General features: G+C 37.6%; 1 protein-coding gene across 4 annotated transcripts in view; it reads right to left on the bottom strand.

The window, feature by feature from the left end:
• REXO5 (RNA exonuclease 5) overlaps window positions 1-21,269 on the bottom strand; it is a 692,166-nt gene that overhangs the window by 9,043 nt on the left and 661,854 nt on the right. For 3 of the 4 annotated variants that reach the window (XR_011424215.1, XM_070230557.1, XM_023655005.2), the window contains 10 exons: window positions 20,583-20,709; window positions 19,451-19,547; window positions 16,296-16,439; window positions 13,842-13,930; window positions 12,460-12,575; window positions 10,992-11,130; window positions 10,742-10,836; window positions 9,648-9,750; window positions 7,238-7,341; window positions 6,365-6,485 (listed from right to left, as the gene is read on the bottom strand). Coding sequence is in view for 3 of the 4 variants with exons in the window: in XM_070230557.1 (XP_070086658.1) it covers window positions 6,365-6,485; window positions 7,238-7,341; window positions 9,648-9,750; window positions 10,742-10,836; window positions 10,992-11,130; window positions 12,460-12,575; window positions 13,842-13,930; window positions 16,296-16,439; window positions 19,451-19,547; window positions 20,583-20,709 (1,135 nt within the window). In the remaining variant the exon portion in view is untranslated. Of the gene's footprint in view, window positions 1-6,364; window positions 6,486-7,237; window positions 7,342-9,626; window positions 9,751-10,741; window positions 10,837-10,991; window positions 11,131-12,459; window positions 12,576-13,841; window positions 13,931-16,295; window positions 16,440-19,450; window positions 19,548-20,582; window positions 20,710-21,269 lie in introns of all 4 variants that reach the window. The other variant, NM_001163963.1, reaches the window with a different exon arrangement.

The following is a 21,269-nucleotide window of genomic DNA, read 5'->3' as shown; positions in this document are numbered from 1 at the left end:
TAAGTTCGCACGTTCTGTTTTGGCGGCCCGGGGTTCGCTGGTTCCAATCCTGGGTGCAGACATGGCGCCGCTTGGCAAGCTATGCTGTGGCAGGCACCCCACGTATAAAGTAGATGAAGATGGGCACTGACGTTAGCTCAGGGCCAGTCTTCCTCAGCAAAAAGAGGAAGATTGGCAGTAGATGTTAGCTCAGGGATAATCTTCCTCAAAAAAATAAACAAATAAAAAAAGTAAAAAACAAAAAGGAAGAGAGTGTGACATTAGCAAGATGGAGTACGAGAAAGCTTCAGGCCCTCACTCTCCCACAGATACCGAATTAACAATATACAGATTAGAATACCTTTGTGAGAACCCTAGAGACCAGTTGAGAAGCTACAGCAGCCAGACCAACATATAACCAAGAAGAGATTCCATCAAAAGGGGTAAGAAAATTTGTGGTGTTTTGGTTGCTCATTCAGGCCCCTCACCCATCCAAACTACTGCAGTACAACCCAGAGGAAACCTCCCACACTAGGGATCCTCTCTTGGGACAGAAACATAAGAACGGACCTGTATCCAACATTTTCGCCTGTCTGGAGGCTGCTCGAGGGACTAGTTTCTGTATCACCTGACTCGGGGCACTGATGGTACCAGCAGCATTGTTTAGAAACTCCTAAATAGGAGTGAGATCAGCAAGATGGTGAACTTTCCAGGAAACTTCGGACCCTCATTCTCCCACAGAGATACTGAGTTAACAATAACATACAGACCAGAATACTTTTGCAAGAACTCTGGAGACCAACTGAGAAGCTACAGCACACAGGCCAACAAAAAAACCAAGACAGAATTCCAGCAAAAGAGTAAGGAAAATATGCAGTGTGTTGTGTGCCCATCTGTGTCCCTCCCCTATCTGACCTAGCAGGGATTAACAGGGAAGAACCTTTTCACACTGGAAATCCTCCTTCTGGATGGAAACAACAGAGCTGACCAGGTAATCCAGTGTTATGGCTAGTCTCGGGGCTGCCTGAGGGACTAGTTTCTGTCTTGCCTGACTCAGAGCACTGACAGGACTGGTGGCCTTGTTTGGAAGCCACTGAAAGCAGATGTTATCACTACAGCACATTAGAGTTGCAGTTCCACAGCCAGATGCCAGGGACAGCAACAGATTGTGAGCTTTGAAAGAAACAAGAACAAGCGTCTTAGAGAATCTGAGACAACTAAAAGCAGACACACAAGCTCAGGGAGGACACATCCTCAGAACACGTTTGAGAGGTCATGGAACCTCTAGCTGGGCTGATCAGTGAAAGTCTTCCCTTCTATGATGCTGGGCCATAATGATGGGAGAGGTAGTTGGGGTTTTTTCAGATGGTTAGGTCTCAGGAAAAAAAATTACAAGACATACAAAGGAATAGGGAAAAATGGCCGAATCAAAGGAACAAAATAAAACTCCAGAAATGAAACCTAAAGAAATAAGAATGAGCTAAAAGAGAACAAAGACAACTAACAAAATCAGAAAAATGATGCATGAACAAAATGAGAATATCAACAAAGACATAGCAACTATAAAAACAATCAAACAAAAATTCTAGAATTGAAAAATACAATAAATGATTTGACAAATTCACTAAAGAGCTTCAACATCAGACTTGCTCAGGCAGAAGAAAGAATCAGCAAACTTGAAGATGGATCACTTGAAATTGAGTCAGAGTAAAAAGGAAAAAAATGAAGAAAAGTGAATAGAGCCTAAGAGGCTTATGGGACAGTATCAAGAGGCCCAATATTCACATATGGGAGTCCTGGAAGAAGAAAGGAGAAAGAGGCAGAGAGCTTACTTGAAGGAATAATGGCTGAAAACTTCCCATATCTGAGGAAAGAAATGGACATACAAATTCAAGAAGCTCAAAGAACTGCAACCAGGATAAATCCAGAGACCTACACAAAAACACGTTACAATCAAAGCGCCAAAAGTCAAAATCAGAGAGAGAATCACAATATACACAAAATGAGAAGGATATCAAAGCATATCACTACAAAAAAATCAATGAAACACAAAGGAAGACAGGAGAGGAAAGGAGGGACAAAAAGCCAAGACATACAGAAAACAACAAAATGGAAATAGTAAGTCCTTCCAATTTAGCAATGACTTTAAGTAGAGGCATAGAGCAAACTGAATTCAACACCACACTGAATGGATTATAGACCATGACCAAGTGGGATTTATTCCTAGAATGCAGGGATGATTCAACATATGAAAATCATCCCATGTAATATACCATATTACAGAAAGGACAAAAACCACATCATCATCTCAATTGATGCAGAAAAAACATTTGACAAGCTTCAACACTCTTTCATGATAAAAACACTCAACAAACTAGAAACAAACACACACTCAACTAATAAAGGCCTTATATGAAAAGCCCACAGCTAACATCCACGCTCAAAGGCGAAAGACCAAAAAGCTTTTTCTCTAAGATCCGGAACAAGGATGTCTGCTCTTGCCACCTCTATTCAACATAGTATTGGGGCCAGCTCCGTGGCCGAGTGGTTAGGTTTGCGCGCTCCGCTGCGGTGGCCCAGGGTTCGGATCCTGGGCGCGGACATGGCACTGCTCGTCAGGCCATGTTGAGGCGGCGTCCCACATCCCACAACTAGAAGGACCTGCAACTAAGATATACAACTGTGTATGGTGGCGGGGGGCGGCTTGGGGAGATAAAAGCAGAAAAAAAAAATAGTATTGAGAGATCTAGCGAAAGTAATTAGGCAAGACAAAGAAATAAAAGGCATCCAAACTGGAGGGGAAGAAGTAAAATTCTCTCTATTCACATATGATATGTAGAAAACCCTAGAGAGTCTACAAAAACACTTAGAATGAATAAATGAATTCAGCAAAGTTGAAGGATACAAAATCAACACACGAAAATTAGTTGTGTTTCTATATACTAACAATGAACAACTGGAAAAGGAAATTAAAGAAGAAAATCTCATTTACAATAGCATCCAAAAAGGATAAAATACGTAGGAAAAAACCTAAGGACGTAAAACATTTGTACAGTAAAAACTATGAAACACTGCTGAAAGAAATTAAAGAAGACACAAGTAAATGGAAATATTCCAATATTCATGGACTGGAACACAATACTGTTTAGATGTCAATAGTACCCAAAGTGATCTACAGATTCAATGCAATGTCTATTAAAATCCTGTCATTCTTTGTAGAAATAGAAAAAAATCATCCTAAAATTTATATGGAATCTCAAAGGACTCCAAATAGCCAAAATAATCTTGAAAAAGAAGACCAAACTCCGAGGATACAAACTTCCTGATTTCAAAACATATTACAAAGCTACAGTAATCAAAACAATGTTGTTGCTAACACAAAAACAGACATATAGACCAATGGAACAGAATAGAGTTCAGAAATAAAACCTTGCATATATGGTCAAATGATGTTTGACAAGATTGCAAAGAGCATTCAATGTGAAAAGGATAGTCGTTTCAACAAAACAGTACTGGGAAAACTGGATATCCAAATGAAAAAGGGGGATTGGAAGCTTATCTTATAAAATATACAAAAGTTAACTTAAAATGGATTAAAGACCTAAATGTAAGATCCAAAACCATGGAACTCCTAGACAAAAACATTGGATTTGGCAAAGATTTCTTGGGTACGACATCCAAAGCACAGGCAACAAAGGCAAAAATAGACAAATGGGACTTTAACATTTTTTGTTCATCAAAAGACACAATCAGCAGAATGAAAAGGCAAACCTACAGAATGAGAGAAAATGTTTACAAATCATATATCTGATAAGGAGTTAAGATCCACAATATATAAGGAACTCCTAAAATTTTAACAACAACAAAAAATTTAAAAATGAGATAGGAGAAGGAATGACACTTCTCTGAGCATACTTTTTTGTAGTTTAGCCTTTGGAACCAAGTTAATGTCCTATAGATTCAAAAAATAAATTAACAAGGATGGAAGAGAGGAAAAAAATTAAAACTGAAAGCAAACAAACAAATGGACCCAACTGTCTTTTAAATGCATAACACAGCTAATTTGAAGAAGAGAGAAAAAGAAAATCCAACTTAACTTAGAAATAAAATATGCATATACCCAATACTCTCATTTGTAGATGCGGTGGGGGCTAGGGAGGAGAGTAGAACTGAAGACCAAATTATAAACTCATTCTATAGTGATTTGGGTGCATCTTTTTTTTTTCTTCTTCTTCTTCTTCTTCTTCTCCTCCTCCCCAAAGTCCCCCCAGTACATAATTCTATATTCTAGTTGTAGGTCCTTCTGGCTGTGCTATGTGGGACACCACCTCAGTATGGCCTGATGAGCAGTGCCATGTCTGCGCCCAGGATCTGAACCAGTGAAACCCTGGGCTGCCGAAGCAGAGCATGTGAACTTAACCACTTGGCCACAGGGCCAGCCCCTGCATCAATTCTAAAACTATTTTGCACGCAGTTTAGGTTTCAGCAAATGAGTAAATGCTGATGTTGTTGGGAGCCAATGTTACCACAGTGGATAAAAGGAGATACAAATATGCAATGAGGAAAAAGCAATGAAGAACCCTGTATAGACACGATTTCTAAAATATGTATGAGTGTACATATAAATTTATATATATGTGTATGTGTGTATGCATGTATATCTACCTGTATATATTTCCTAACTGTCTGCTTTAAGGGTCTAGAAGCAAAGACACCCCATAGTAATATGTACATCCAGCACTCAGCTCTTGGTTTCTAATACCAGGATAAACCTAAATCTCTTGTGCCAGAAAGAAAGAAAATGGTCAAAAGAATTATGAATGTATGTCACAAGGACAGGGCAGCTAGCTTAAAAGGGGCTATCACTAAGCAAATCTGGGAAATTTGAAAATCAAAACAATTTAGGACAATCATAAATTATTAACCATTGAAATAAAAAGGAATCCATAAGTCCACACTGAATGAATGAATGAATGAAAAATAAATAAGATAATGGAAGGACTCCTGAACTCTGAGTTAACAACTAGTAAATATGGAGGAAGTGCTAGAATTGGAAAACCATCACTGTGCAACCATCACAGTAAAGACTGATTCAGGTAAGAATCATCGGTTTTTGCTAAATATAAGGGGGGTGGGGTAGATTTGATAAAAAGCAGGATATTTGCTGTTCTTAAATTATCTCCTCACATATTACTTATTAGAAGTAAGGGGGGGGAAGTACCTCTGCAGCAGAGAAAGCAGACATCTTGTTAAGGTCATCAAAATAAACAGCACAAAAGAGGAACAGATGGACAACATGTGCCTCTGGCTATGACACCCTGAGAAGGACACATCACTTACGTGTAATCTGGCTAAGAATGTACATGATTCTAATCATGAGGAAACACCACACAAACCCAAAATGAGAAACATTCAGGGCATCAGGGGGGAGGGGAGCATGTATTACTCAAAAAATATTAATGTCATTAAAAACAAAGGTTAGATTACAGAAAACTAAAAAGACATGACAACTAAATGCAACATGTGACCCTAGTATGGATATTGTTCTGAATGGAAATGTTAAAGGACATTATTGGGTCAACTAAGAAAACTGGAATACAACAAAAATTAAAAGTACTGCTTTTCAATATCAAATTTACTGAAGTTTACTGTGGTTATGTAAGAGAACATTTTTATTCTTAGGAAATACACACTGAAGTATCTAGGAGTAAAGGGCCATGATATACGCAGCTTACTCTCAAATGGTTTAGAAAATAAAATGTCATATAGAGGAAGACAGGGCAAGAAACAGCGAGAGAGTATGACCGTGGCAGCACACACAAACACAACACACACACACACAAATAATAAAGAAAATGGGGCAGAATGTTAACAGAAGAGGAATCTAGATAGAAGGTATATAGCTGACCCACCGTTCATGCAAGTTTTCTCTAAGTTTGAAATTATTTCCAAATAAAATGTTTAAAAAAAATGCAGACCTTTTGAACAAGATGATAAGTTCATGCTTTGATACATCCCTTCTGCTGTACACAAACAGCAAAGATAGATAAAATATAAAAAGAGAAAACCAAGAAGATATAATCAAGCTAAAAACGAAGATAAGTGTCTCCATGAACTAGAAACAGAACAGAAATTTAAAGTGGTGTGCAAGGCCAAAGTGACAGGCCTGCTGGCCTCTGGAAGCAGACACTGGCAGCTGACAGTTCTACTCCCATGGGGTAACTGAGACTAAAAGTGCTCCATACAAGATGTGAGACAGAAGCCAGACTTGCTAATGGTAGCCAGGGATGCTGATGAAAAAAACCTTGACATTTCTAAGGGTTGCAAAGGACAACACTCCCCTCTGCTCTGAATGCAACCTTCAAAGACACAGCAGATCACTTACCTCTTTATTTGAAAGGCACTTAACAGTTTGACAGTTTCTGGAAGAAGAAAGTTCACTAGCATCTGCCTCCCGGGTCAAGAAAAGGAGCTTCTGACCCACTGAGTCCAAGCATTCTAAAACACTGTGAAGAAGTAGAAGAGATCAAGGTAAGAAAAACAGTTTTCCCTAACCCAAGATTTATTTCCACTATACTTGCACTGTCTAATATGATAGCCATTAGCAACATGTGGCTATTTAAATTAAAATTAAATTAAAACTCAGTTCCTTAATTGCACTAGTCACATGTACTATACTGTGTTTTGTGGACCTTACTGGATAGCACAGATATGGAACAGTTCCACCATTGTAGAAATCATATTGGACAGGGTTGCTCTATATCTAGACGGAGGAAGGATAAACAAGAAACACACTCAAAGCTCTCTATCAAAGGTTAGGCCAGATCTAAGGATGTGATATATTTATTATGACATGGAGACAAACCTCTTCTAAGCCTGTTTTTTGTTTTGTTTTTTCCCTGACCTGAGCAATACCTGAAGGCTATAGATAACTCTTCTAATCAAAATACCCACCAGTCTATCATTTACCCTACTGCTATTTAGTTCAATGAATTTCAATGTCTTACTTTTTTGTAAAGGAAGTCATTTAAGACCAGTCACTAGATTCAGAAAATTAGAAAGATAATTAGATACTATTTAGGGCAGAAGGTGACATTTTTCCCTCCATAGTTTTTGTGATGGAAGAATGTTACTCATGCAATTGGTAAACTTTTCTCAATAGACTCAAAAGAGGGAAAAAAAATTCCCAGGTTTTATTTAAATAAGAAACTAGGTTCTCCATTTGTCTTTGCTTTTGTTTAGAAGTGAAAAATATTACCTTGTATTTGGCTGCTGAACTACTTCTGCTGTATTTCTCTGCTCTTGGACTGATGCTTGCAGTTCTTGGTGACTGGCTAATGCCTCCAGATTTAGTTCTGCAATCTTGAAGAAAATAAATTGGTAAAAATCATCTTAATTTCTCGCAAAGCATTTGATGCTAAGAAATAAAATACAAAAAACAAATCCAATAAAAACCCACTCAAGTGGTGCTCTCTGCTTCTGTAGACAGTGGCTTTGACCACTGCCACAATCCCAGGCTGGCTTCAGGAGTTACGAGATGGGTTCTGGTTGCTCAGACAAGAAAGGCAATGTTACCAGAAGCTGATGTTGTTACATGAATATGGGAAAGGGCCACGCAGGGCTATGTGAAAAGAGATGGCAATTTTGCCTCATTACTCATTCTATAGTCAGTTACTTAAAACTTATTTCTCTGCAAATATACAATTTTTGGAAATGATAGAATGGCTTTTATGGCAACATCAAAAAGACTTTTTATTGGTTTAATACAAAACCATGAAAAGTCTATTCTAGTTTATTCTTCTTTCATAAAATGGGAGATCACTTGGGAATTAAGACGTAGAGAGTCAGATACAAACTTTTTATTTAGAATTGTTTCAAATTTACAGAAAAATTACAAAGATAATGCAGAGTTCCCATATACCCTACTCCCATTTTCAACTATTATTAATATCTTAGATTAGTAATTAACGAACCATTATTGATATATTATTAACTAAAGTCTAAGTTTAATTCAGATTTCCTTAGTTTTTAACCAAGTGGGATGAAATTTTCACTGAAATCAAGTGGCAGAAGAGAATGCAGGGTTATCAAAGTGTGATTCAAGAACTCCTGGGGGTTCCAGAGACCCTTTCATGAGGTATTCCCATCTCCAACTACATAACACAGCAGACTGAATGTCAAAGCAGATATGAGAAAGTCATTTGTCTTTCTAGCTAGATATTAAAGAGATTTGCAAAATATGTAAAATGATACTCTTCCCACTAAATTTTTTTGAAAATGCTTTTTTTGCCATAAAAATATATTTTTTGTGTTAACGTAATGCTTTTTGGGGGATATTTTTAACAAATTAATAAACACTAAGATTTTCTCATATTTCATTTCTAATATGCTAAATGTTGACAGACATGACCAACATAAACAAAAGCTCTCTGAGAATAAATGGATCCTGAGACCAGTTAAGTTTTTAGAACCTCTGATGTAACGGTTTAGAGCAGAGGCTGGCATATTCTAGGCTTCAGGTCAAGTCCAGCCCAGTAAGTTTTTTGTAAAATTTTATTGAAACAAAGCTCTGCCCATTCATTCATCAGCATACTGCTATGGCTGCTTTTGCACCATCAATAGCAAGTTGAGTAGCTGTGATAGAGACAATATGGCCTGTAAAGCCTAAAACATTTACTATTTGGCCTTTACAGAAAAAGTTTGCTAACCCCTATAATAGAGCAAAGATAGGCTTTGGAATTTGACAAACATGGGTTTGAATCCTGGTTCCACCTCTGAGGGCCGTGGGACCCTAGATAAGTTATTTAGCCTTTCAAAACCTCATGACACTTACATATAAAATTGAGACGATAATAATAGTTAACTCATAGGGTTGCTATGAGGATAAGATAATGTATATAAAGCATTTTAAACAGTACTCTTAAGTAAGATCTCAGTGAATGGTGGCTATCATTATTTACATGCCCAATAAGATATTTTAGAACGTCTTTCTACCACCATGACACAAAACACTATTCTGGCTGTTTACTATTCTACATGGGCAACAATTTATTTCTAATGGAGTCAGAATATATCATGCAATGGGACAATCTAATAGGTTAGAATACATTATAACAAGGTCTGTCAGAAACTATGTCCTCTTCAACATCTCCCTTATTGTGCTGTTCTAATCTATACCCACTGAACTGCTGTTGCAACAATGGTATGCTGTGTCTACCCCAAGAGAGCAAAAATCCATGTAGATTTTTTATAATTATTACCAGTATTAGCATCAGCTACAATAATCAAAACCATGTTATGGTGCTTAATATATTCAAGGCACTGTGCTAAGAGTGTTATACATGGCATCGTTTACCCTCACCAATATCCCAGAGAAGTGTGTTCCCATTTTACAGATCTAGAAACTCAAGTTATTCAGAGAAATTACCCTAGATCTTATCACTAGACATAGCAGAGTATTTAAAAACATGGAGGTCCAACCTCAGAGACTACATACTTAACCACTACATTATGCGAGTGATACAAGACTTAATTCCAATACACGCTCAGTTTGAACTATACTCCCATTTTTGTTAAAAAAGGTAATAACAGGAGATGGTGGTCCGTGATTATCTGTTTTAGTCCCATAATTTTAAGAAAGGCAAAACACACAGGTTAAAGATACTAACCTTCTTCGGGCCATACTTAAGGAAATATCGAGCCAATTCAAGGGTTGTTCTAGCATCTTCTGTGGCATCATGACCAAGCCTATCTGGACACTGTATATCCTTCCTGGAAAGTCAAAATAAAATTGACATACCTGGGAGTATTTTAATGATAGGTTCTTTCAGCCACCTCAAATATCCTGGTTACATGTAAAATTTCAGCATTTCGATAATCATATTTGCATCACAATACTCAAGATTCCTTTATTCCTAAATGCCAGGACCTGAGAGAGGTACTGAGGACGTAAAACAATCAAGAATAGCTTCATCTACAGCATGCATATCATCTGGACAAAAGGTTACCCAATAAAGTCTCTGGCCCACTCCCCAGCCAACTCCATGTCTCATTTTCTTAGATGCAACCATTGTTTACTAAGTTACTCTCCAGAAATTTCCTATTCATATACAACTGTCTATATGTACTTAAATCCTTTCTTGGTTGTTTTTAAAAAACTCCTACATTTATGTCTTAGATATATCTAAATCAAATTTACATCATATTGATAATCTAGGCATATACAGATCTTGTTCTGCATCTCCATTTTATTCTCCATAGTATCTTAGAGAGGTTTCCTTATGAGCATATACAGATTTGTCACATTCTTTTGAACAACAATAACAAAGTATTCAATAATACAGATAACCATAATTTATTAACCAGTCCCGTAGAATATCTGTAGTTTTTTGGGATACTTTAAACCATACTATAATAAACATCTTTACACATATGTGTTTGTACATGATAGGATACATTCAATGTAAGAATGTTATGTTTTGAAATTTGGGTTAAGTTTTCTGCCCCTCCCTGACCAGTTCTATCCATCAACCCTCAGCTGTGAATGTAAACCTTTTTTTATATTACCACAATTTCTTCATTTCTCAGTTATCCTTCTCTGGAGTTAGGATGCCAGGATTCATAAGCAATTAAAGGAATAATGTTTACAAACTAAGATGGAGAACAGAGACCCTCAATTTTGCAATATGCACTAAATAAGATACTATATGCTAACTTATGTGCAATTTCTCAGGACAATATTATAATATGCAAACAAACCTACCCCAAAATAGCTTTGGCTAAGAACTTTAGCTTAAATCTTCTGCCCTGCTCTCTGACATAAAGCAATGATGTATCAATAACATATGGATGTATCATCTGAGGAGGAAAGAGAATAGAATGAGTAGCATCCTATGCTAAAGGAAAAACAAAAACAAGAGGGCTGAAGGATAGAAAAGCTCACGGCTTTAGATTTGAGAGAAATGGAGCAGGCATATATACTAGAAAAACCAAGTCTTCAATTAGATACTCACTTTCAGTGCTCTGAGATCGAAGTCTAAGGAGTGGCCCACTAACACAGCATCAGGAGGAAGCAGTGCTTTTAACTGTCTCTGTACATCTTTGAGTCTGGTTGTCACTGGGTTAAGAATTTTCTTCGTGATTCCTGAGAAACTTTCAGTAAAAAAAAGAGATGGACAAGCCACTATACTAATAAGTTTTCCTCCCTGGAAAATCATTTCAAAAAGAATATTTTAAAAAATTAATGTATGCTCAGTGTAGAGACACTGAAAATACAAATAAGCAAAGAGGAAATTAAAACTTACCCATAATCTCACCAACCAGGGATTACTGCTTTTTACATTTTAGTAAATATGCTTTCATATTTTTGAGATATACTCATGTGTATTTCATTATTATAAAAAATGTAATCATAATGCATATGCTACTTTATAACATGACCTTATCATTTGTCATATATCATGAACAAGTTTTCATACCAGTAATCTATTTCAGCACATCTTTTTTTTTTTTACTTTTTATTAAGATTATGATAGTTTACAACCTTGTGAAATTTCAGTTGTATACTATTGTTTGTCAGTCATGTTGTAGGTGCACCCTTCACCCCTTGTGCCCACCCCCATCCCCCTTTTCCCCTGGTAACCACTAGTCTGTTCTCTTTGTCTACATGTTTAACTTCCACATATAAGTGGAGTCATACAGAGATTGTCTTTATCTGTCAGCACATCCTTTTAAATGGTTACAAAATATTCCATTATATGTATATAACATATTTTAAACAATTCCCTACTTTCAGATATTTATAGTCCCATATTTTTGCAATACTGTGACAAACACACTTATACATTCACCTTTGCCACACCTGACTGTTCCTTAGGAATACTGTCAAATCATCATGTCTGTTAATAGGACAGTATCACTATCATGGCAGCTCTGTGCCTAAGTAAGCATGAATCTATTGGTGCAATTTCAACAGGCAGAAATACTAATGTTTCACTGGCTTTTCTTTGCCTAATCACTGTAGTGTATACATTCTGAAATTACATGCTAATCTTTGGAAAGACAGACTAAAATTTTTGAGCTTCAAATTTCTGTTATGGAGAAACTTAGTTTTGTTTTGTTTTTTGAGGTCAAGGCAGATTAAGCTCTAACATCATTTGCCTGCCAAATGATGATATGCAGATTTATGTGGTCTTATCAGAGAGCAAAGCTCTAGTTGTTTGGCAGTTGCTAGATAATGATTACAATTAGGAGATTCTATCACAAGGAAGTTAACAGTCTGCTGACCTAAAGTCACAGGAAGATTGGACAGCAAGAAGAATAAGAGCAATTTTAGTATTAAAATTTACAGTTGTGGTGCCCCAGCCTTTTCTTTGATAATATATAAGTAGATAACACCTAACTAAACAGAATCTACAGGTTATTCCTGTTAAGTCTCGTTCCATGAGAATGAGGAAAAGCTGAAGGCAAGGTGAAAAATACCTGGTGAGGTAGTCCAGAATCCTGTTGTCAGGTTTAACAAGTTCATCCATAACACAGCAGCCTCCTTCAGCAACCAGTGAGATGCGTGTTAGTTCTCTCCCCTTTGATGTGAGGCACTGAAAGACCAGGACATAGTCAGGCTGCTGAACTGCAGCAGCTCTTGCTTCCTCTCATTATTCAGACTATGTCAACTGCCATCTACCCTAATCTACTGGGATCTCTGTGACCATGGCACAGTCTTTTACTGACTAGAGGATCCAATATGAATGAAATTAAAGCTAGGCAGGCTGTGGAACATCACGCTTAAGGTAACCAACAGTACAATTTCTCTGGGAAGGATGTACTGAAGGAAGATAAGTGGAAATAATAACATCAATCCTGTACCTTTTACTGAGTGTGTACTACTTTCCAGTATTATGCTAAGTGCTACTAATAAGTAATTTTTATTAGCACAGTCTATTATCATCTAATGCAGTACTAAGCATTTTATATATACAACCTCATAATAACTCAATGAGGTTATTATTGTCCCCACAACAAAGAGGGAGAAGCTGAGACTGAGAGAGGTTAGGGAATTTGTTTAAGGTGACATGGCCACTAGCAGGCAAGGCCAAGATACACACCCTGATATGACAGACTTCAAAACATTAGCTCTTAGCCACTCTGTTAAGAATTGAGAAACTGTTGCCTGAGTACTAAGTGAGAGAGGATGCACTGTCTTTGAAAGGAGATTTACTAATTAGACAAAGTAAAACACACAGGGAGCTTAAGCAGGAAAATCCTACTTCTGATCTTAAATGTGTAAACCTAAAACAAACCAATGGTAATTGAGGCAAAGTTTTCAAGGGAACAACAAAACACTGTTCAGAAGACAGAAGGACTGGGGCTGGCTCCATAGCATAGTGGTTAAGTTCGGCACACTCTGCTTCAGTAGCTGGGGTTCACAGGTTCGGATCCCGGGCACAGACCTACACTACTCATCAGCCATGCTGTGGTGGCAACCCACATATAAAAAAAGTGGAGGAAGACTGGCACAGGTGTTAGCTCAGGGCTAATCTTCCTCAAGCAAAAAAAGGAAGATTGGCAACAGATGTTAGCTCAGGGCTAATCTTCTCCAGCAAAAAAAAACAAAACAGAAATATTTCTAGAGTCGTACAAAAAGTTGATTAAACATAGCAACTAATTAGAAAACTTATGTGATATTTATTCTTCATCCTAAAGCATAGATGCAAGTTTTCTAAAACGTAAGAGGGTCTACTTTCAGTTACTTGAATATTGGAACTGAATGTACTGGTTCCTCGATGCACTAGACTCAAGAAACCATCTTCTATTAGACCCTAGTTTGCAACACTCCAGGTGAAAAAATCAAAAGTAGTACTTACCATTTCACAGTCAAGTCCAAAGAGAGGACTGCTTTCTGTTATAGAACCATTACATTTGGTAGGTACGAAGTTCTCACAGTCAGGAAAATCTAGGAGGAAAAGGAACAAAATATTTGCCCTTAGAACCAGAGATGGTTCTAATCTCCATCCACTTATTTTTATATTCTGGGAAAATAATGTAGGCTGCTGTTATAGGAGATCCTAAGGCCTGGACTTCCTGGCAGTTACCAAGTAACAATTTGTCCTCCTTATGAGAAAAGAGATTATAGCTAAATTGTGGCTAAATCCAAAGTCATCGGACCTTTTCCATGTAGGCACTAAGAGATGATGAATAAAGTATGCAGATGACTGTATATGGCATCTTTCTTTCCTAAATAAAGCAAGAGAAAGTAGGAATGAGATTCACCTTAGTAGAGATCTCAAAGGATCTCACTATAGGCAAAGTTTAAATAACATTCATCATGTGCACCCATGCACCCAACTCTACCCTTGAGATTTCTCTGAGATCTCTGCTCAGAAACATGCCTGCATTTTCTGAAATCATAGACTGAAAAAATCCCTACAGAGGCTCAGCTATAGGCTTAGGGTTCCCTCTCAGTTGTGTACCCTAAGTAATAACCAGGCACATTCAGCTCAGAGGCCCAAAAGTGTTTGAATCGTTGAAGATTCCCACTGTCAGACGGAGGCTGAAACAGTAAAGGTAAATACGTAGATGTTGTTTAAAAGAAACAAAGGGGAGTATGAAAAGCTCTGACCAGTTTCTATGTCACAGTGCCCTGAAATTTCCAACTGTTTACAACTGAATCAAAATATGGTCTAGAAATGAAAAGAGAGGCATCCTTAAATCTGGGAGACATTATACTGGCTGTTCTCCTTATCTACATTATTAGTGGCAATAATAACAAAAAAAACCCTTTTTTTAAGCACTATGTGCCAGGGACCATACTAAGCACCTTTTGTACATTAACTCATCTAATCCTCAGGGCAACCCTATGATATATGAACTATTAACTCCATTTTACAGATAAGTTTTTCCACTTAAGTAAATCTATTTTAAAAGGAAATTTATATATCCAATAACACAATAATGAAAAAGACAGCTCAATTAAAAAACGGGACAAAGGATCTGAAAAGATATACAAATGGCCAATAAGCATATGAAAAGATGCTCAACATCATTAGCCATCAGAGAAATGCAAATCAAAATCAGAATGAGATACTACTTTACACCCACTAGGATGAGTATAATCAAAAAGACAGAGAATCACAAGTGCTGGTGAGGATATACAGAAACTAGAACCCTTATACACTGCTGAAGGGAATGTAAAATGGTACGGCTGCTTTGAAAAACAGTCTGGCAGTTCCTCACAAAGTTAAACAAAGAGTTACACATAACCCAGCAATTCCACTCCTAGGTATATACCCCCCAAAAATGAAAACATGTCCACACAAAAACTTGTACTTGAATGTTTACAGCAGCATTATTCATAACAGCCAAAAAGTGGAAACAACTCAAATGTCCACTAACTGATGAATGGATAAATAAAATATTGTATACCCATACGTGGAATATCATTAGAATGAAAATAAATGAAGTGCTGATCCATGCTGCAACATGGATGAACCTTGGAAACTTTATGCTAAGTGAAAGAAACCAGCTACAAAAGACCACATATTGTATGATTCCATTTATATGAAATATCCACAAGAGATAAATCTATAGACAGAAAGTAGATTAGTGGTTGCCTAGGGCTAAGGGTGTTGGGGGTAAACGATAGTACGGGTTTTCTTTTGGGGTGATAAAGGTGTCCTAAAATTGACTGTGGTGATGGTTGTAAAACTGCAAACATAAAAACTACTGAATTGTATACTTTAAAATGGGTGAACTACATGGTAGGTTAATTATATCTCAATAGAGCTTTTTTTTTTTTTAAAAAAAGGCAATTTAACAACACTGCTGTGATTAAGAGGTAATAAACAAAATAAAATGAAATCAAAGCATTTTTATTAAGTTTATGTTACACAACTGACCAAGTCTCTGAGCCCAGACCTGTTCTGTTCCTTAAAGAAAACGAAGGTGGGGTGGGAGGAGGATCAGAAGTACTGGAGAAGTGCTGAAATGTTAGACATATTGACTTCTTTTTAATATATTAAGAAGGAATGAAAGAAAACTGAAAAGGGAATAACTTTCTCACTAAATATTTCAATGCTATTTACGGTCATGTTCATGTTCTACCTAAAATCATCACTTTACCTATCATGGTACACATCCCACACTTGAGGAAATACTGCAATTAAAATATTTCCTGATGAACAGAAGATGGAATAGGTCACTTGGAAAGCAGCCAAAAAAATGAACTTTCAACAGTAATTTTTTTTTTAACAGTAATATTTTTAAATAAACTTCCAGATATTCTTACATTGTTACCAACATCAGATTCAATCAAGACCAACCTTGTAATGGAAAGTGAAATGTTTTCATTTCCTCCTTTGTGAGAAGGCATCTGGTCAAGCCCACTTTCTTAAAGCCATACTTTTGAATGATGGGGTCATTCTGCAGGTTGATGGTGACTTCTGAACTGGCAGAAGGTAAAGACCCTGAAACAAGGAGGACAACCAAATATACATTAGAATGTGTGTTTAAGAGACCTCAGAAGACACGTCTTTTCATGTTGTGTAGGGTAAGCACAGTGAAGATCAAAAGATATATAAGACCCAACCCCAACTTTTAAGGAGCTTGCACTCTAACACAGTTATAGGAACACAAAGAGAAAATAAGTCCCAAATGGGTCATAATAATAAAAGCTATAAAAGGGAAAGGAAGAAGAATACACTGGTGGGGTGGTCAGAGAAGGTTCAAGAGAGAAAAGATTAGCTGAGTCTTGAACAAAGGCAGAATTAAGATAGCTGGTGTATTAGGCCTATCCATTACAGTGCCTGCACTCCTAATAGCCCAGTCTAGCTAAATCTATTCGACCCCTAGCCACTTACTCAAGCACCAGCCTGTTCTTTTAATAGGGGTAGTCACTGATTGGATTATGAGTTGGGGCCTGGATTAAGAAAGACTCACCTGACCAGTGACTTGATATTTCTTGTCAAGATACGCTAGAAAGGGTCGACGTAATTAGCTAAACTGATCAGACTGTTTGTTTCCAGAACTGAACTAGGAAATACAGAGAATTGATGAGTTAGAAGAGAACAGAAAACAGAGAAGATGCCACGAAAGCGAAGGAGAATAGCTCTTCATTAGAAGCATTTAGATTCCTGATGGCTTTCTAGTCCACGTGCATCCTTCAAATAATATCCCTCTCACAAACTGGTCTGAATGAGTATCTGGTCCTTGCAACCAAAAGAGCCACAGTATCATAAGTAGAAAAGAGGGCATTCCAGGTAAGTCAGAAATGTACAAAGCAAACTTGGTATGGCAGTGACTAGACCAGTCGTGCAGAAAAAAAGGTCTATGTAGGACAGCAGTGTAGAAAACAAAGTTGAGAGAGGAGGATAAAAGTGAGTTGCAGACCACTGTGAATGCCAGGCTCAAGAGTTTGGACTTTAGTCCATCCTTCAACACATAATGGGAGCAACAGAAAGTTTCTGAGAAGGGAAATGGCATAACCAAACAGTATTTTAAGAAAGATCAACCTGAAAGATATGAAGAAAATGGAGTAGAGAGAGAAATGAGAAGGTTTTGCAGTAATTCTGGCAAAAAAAAAAAAAAAAAAAAAGATTAGAGTCTGGATTAAGGTGGTAGAAGGGATGGAGGAAAGGAGAAAACATGAAAGAAACATTACACAAGAAAAACTGGTACAGCAGTGACAGAATAATTCAATTCAATGAACAAATTATTTACTGAGTACTTATTATACGCCTGGCATTGTCCTAGCCACAACAGACTCCCCAGTGAACAAAATCAACAAAATTCTCCATGGAACTTAAATCCTAGTTGGGAAGATGGACAAGAAACAAACAAATATATAATATATCAGGCGAGGATAAAAGGACTATGGAAAAAAAGTAAAGTAGAGAAAAGAAGAGATGGAGTGCTGGAGCAAGAAAAGGGTTACTGTCATATATTTTATGATCAGGGAAGGTCTCTAACAAAGTGACATCTGAATAGAGATTCATAGGAGCAAAGGGAATGAACCATGCACACTGGGTATGGGGAGCCAAAATTCAAAATTGGTGTATTACAGAAAAATGGTACCACAGCAAGGGCAATTTGAAGATGGGAGTCTGTTATTTAGAGACGGAACAATACTTTTAGCTGTTATGATTGAGGAAACAGTGGAATATCCAAGTAATAACATCCAGCAGGCAACTGAAAATGCAGGCCTGGAATCTGGGATATCAGATCTAGAGACAAAGATATAGGAGTTATCCATAAAAGAGTGATATGTAAAATTGGGAAGAATAGATGAATATTCCAAAGGAAAGACTGAGTTGAAGATCAGAGTGCTATGGACTATGCCTGGGGGACTTGGGTATTTAGGATGGGAAAACAAAGCAAAATCCTTAAGAGGACAGAGAACTAGCCATAACCCTCTGGCTCCTCAATGCCTACAGAATAAAATCCAAAGTCCTTAGCATGGCATTTACAGCCTGCAGGACAGAGCTGTAACGTACCTCTCAGCCTCATCTCTCACTACTACCTTGTCTTATTCTCCACCACCTGCCACAATCATCCCCAACAATCTATACTCCTCTTCAGCCATATCAAATTTCTTTTTCCTGACCATATGTTTTCTTTTATAACTCGATGTCCTTACACGAACTTTGAATCTCACAACAACTATTCTGTGATTTACTCAAAGATGTTTACAATATAGTGCAGGTCAAATGAAACACAGCTGCAGGTCAGATACAGGCATCTGTTGGAAGGAGAGGGGAACAATGGAAAGGTCAGGCCTGAAGGAGATGGGAAGGAATCACTGGTTACTCCTCACCACTTTTTTCACAACTCCTCAGTGCAACTCTTCAATTATTTAATTATTTCTGAACAGAAGAAGAGCATCACTGAACGATATTTACCTTTCTCTGTGCAATGAACTCTGACAAGGTCTTTTCTACTCTCATTCACGTCCTTCCCCGCCAAAAATAGAAGGTTAACTATTACTTGCTATTGGGACACAACCTACAGTTTGAAAAACACTGCTATCCTGGATATTTGTCTTTTAGCTGGCCAGCATCTAAATCTCAGGGCTTATTCCCCACTATGAGTAGTACTAGTGGGTGTCCCTTACCTTAATCAAAGGCGAGATCTTCCTTCCCATTTGTATACTTTTGAGTACAAAGACCCAGTGACAGTTTAAAAATTATTCACAGTAATTCATAAGAGTCCAATGTCAATGATATCTCTGGGCAGCCTGAGCTCTCTAATCTAACCAGATGGTTTCTGAGGCATAAACCTTGGCTATGGTTTCTGCTGTTTAATCTCCTGGGTACTTACCTATTTTTTCTTTAAAACAAAAAAACTGTTTTTCTGCTTAACTTAGTTAGAATTGAGTTTTGTTGCTTGCAGGAGTAAACTTGACTGATAAACCTACTTACAAGCGTATCCATAACACCTTTAGAATGAGCAAATCATTTAGAAAGCAGGGTCACAGCCATACCTTGCATCATCTTGGAGGGATCCCCAGTGGTTTGTTTCTTTTGCAGCCCAATGATATCAGCTAGAAAGTCAGATGATGGAGGAGGCAAGCGGAATTTCTGAAAAGATGTAACAGGTTTTTACAAATGCTTAGAAGCAGTTAAAATACTGTCAAAGATCTGGACTTTAATGGTCAGCTCAGTGCTATGAAAGTTGTGGACCTTAACTGTTTGCATTCTAAAATGAGGACTGTTTCCTTAATGTGTAAAGGTGAATAGGAGAGTGAAGCCACATTTATCCCACTCCAGAAATTTTGCTTCTCTGACTACACATTGTAAAAAAAAAAACAAACCCAACATTACAGAAATGTATAACTTAGAAAAGGAAAGTCCCTTGCATTTTTCAAAGCACTTCCATATCTACTACCTCAGTAAACAGCAAACAGATGACACGGCAAAGAGACTGAGAGCTCCAGCCTCAGGCTCACCTGGGCTTAAGTTCTAGCTCCACCACTTAGTAGCTGTAACTTATGCAAAGTTACTCAGTTTCCTTATGTATAAAATGGGAATAAAAAAAGTATCTATCTCTTATAGGACTATAGTTAGAATTAAAGATGATGCATGCAGCTAGTGTTCAATAAATGAAAGCAAAAACGAAAACTGGAGACATAGGGAGATTAAATTAGGAGTCACCAACTCAAATATCCTTAGGGGTAAATGGATGAAACAGTTCAATAAGGAATGGAGGAGACAATGGGAAAATGGAGAGCATACGCCTCTTCTAAAAAGGACAGCTGCTATTAGGCTCCAGACACTGTTCTAAGGGTGCTCAATTTTGTGATGTTGTCAAGAGAGGCAGAAAAACAGACTTTATGCAAATTTTACAATCTTTGAAAATACCATGGCCCAAATAAAATATCAACCTGTGAACTACAGACCACAATCTGGGAACAAGCGCTTTGACTAGATTACCAAAGAAAATGAGAGACAAATCTAACCTCAACATGAGGTCTCTGAATCTTAGCCTTTTCTGCTTTCTACAACCCTTATTGCTTGTTCAATCTGGTTGTCAAGGAGCACGGTTTGAGACATGTGCACTAGTCTCTGGGTGGGAGGACCTGACTCAGGCCCTCATACAAAGTTTTCTTAACTTACGTGTCTGAATGCCTTTCGGAGAAATCCAAACTCCAAATAGAACTTGTAAAAGTGTAGCTGACTCATTCCCTGCAGTACAAAAACCACCACGTTGTTCAGTTGGTTTTGGTGAAAAAGCTGGCACCAGCTGTTGAAAAATCAAACCAACACAGCTAAGAGTGATACTGTCAAGTCAGTTATAGGCATATGGAAGGGAAGTGTGGGGGGAAAAGCAGTGAGCAACAGCTAATGGAGTTTATCTTCACTTACTGATTGACTAGAAATGGAGAACAGCTATTTTACTGCATAGAATTCAAATAAAGATCTCTTGAGATGATTATTTACTGCATTCAAATCAAGTAGAATACCAAGTGAAATGCAATGTACTCAAATCCAAAATCCTATTAAGATTTGTTTCAAATCTTAAATTAAGACTTGTTTTAAATCAGAACTAAGCTCACTTTACAAAGGCATATCCTCAAGATCCCAACTTGCTCTGCAGTCTTTTCTAAAGCCAGTAATCATATGAGTGGCTTCAAAAAAGCCAGTTTTAGGGGCCAGCCCGGTGGCACAGCGGTTAAGTGTGCATGTTCTGCTTCGGCAGCCCAGGATTCACTGGTTCGGATCCCTGGTGCGGACATGGCACTGCTTGGCACACCATGCTGTGGTAGGTGTCCCACATATAAAGTAGAGGAAGATGGGCATGGA

The sequence above is a fragment of the Equus caballus genome, chromosome 13 (genome assembly GCF_041296265.1).
Source record: "Equus caballus isolate H_3958 breed thoroughbred chromosome 13, TB-T2T, whole genome shotgun sequence".
Taxonomy (NCBI): Eukaryota; Metazoa; Chordata; class Mammalia; order Perissodactyla; family Equidae; genus Equus; species Equus caballus.
This window is presented reverse-complemented; position numbering and strand designations above follow the sequence as displayed.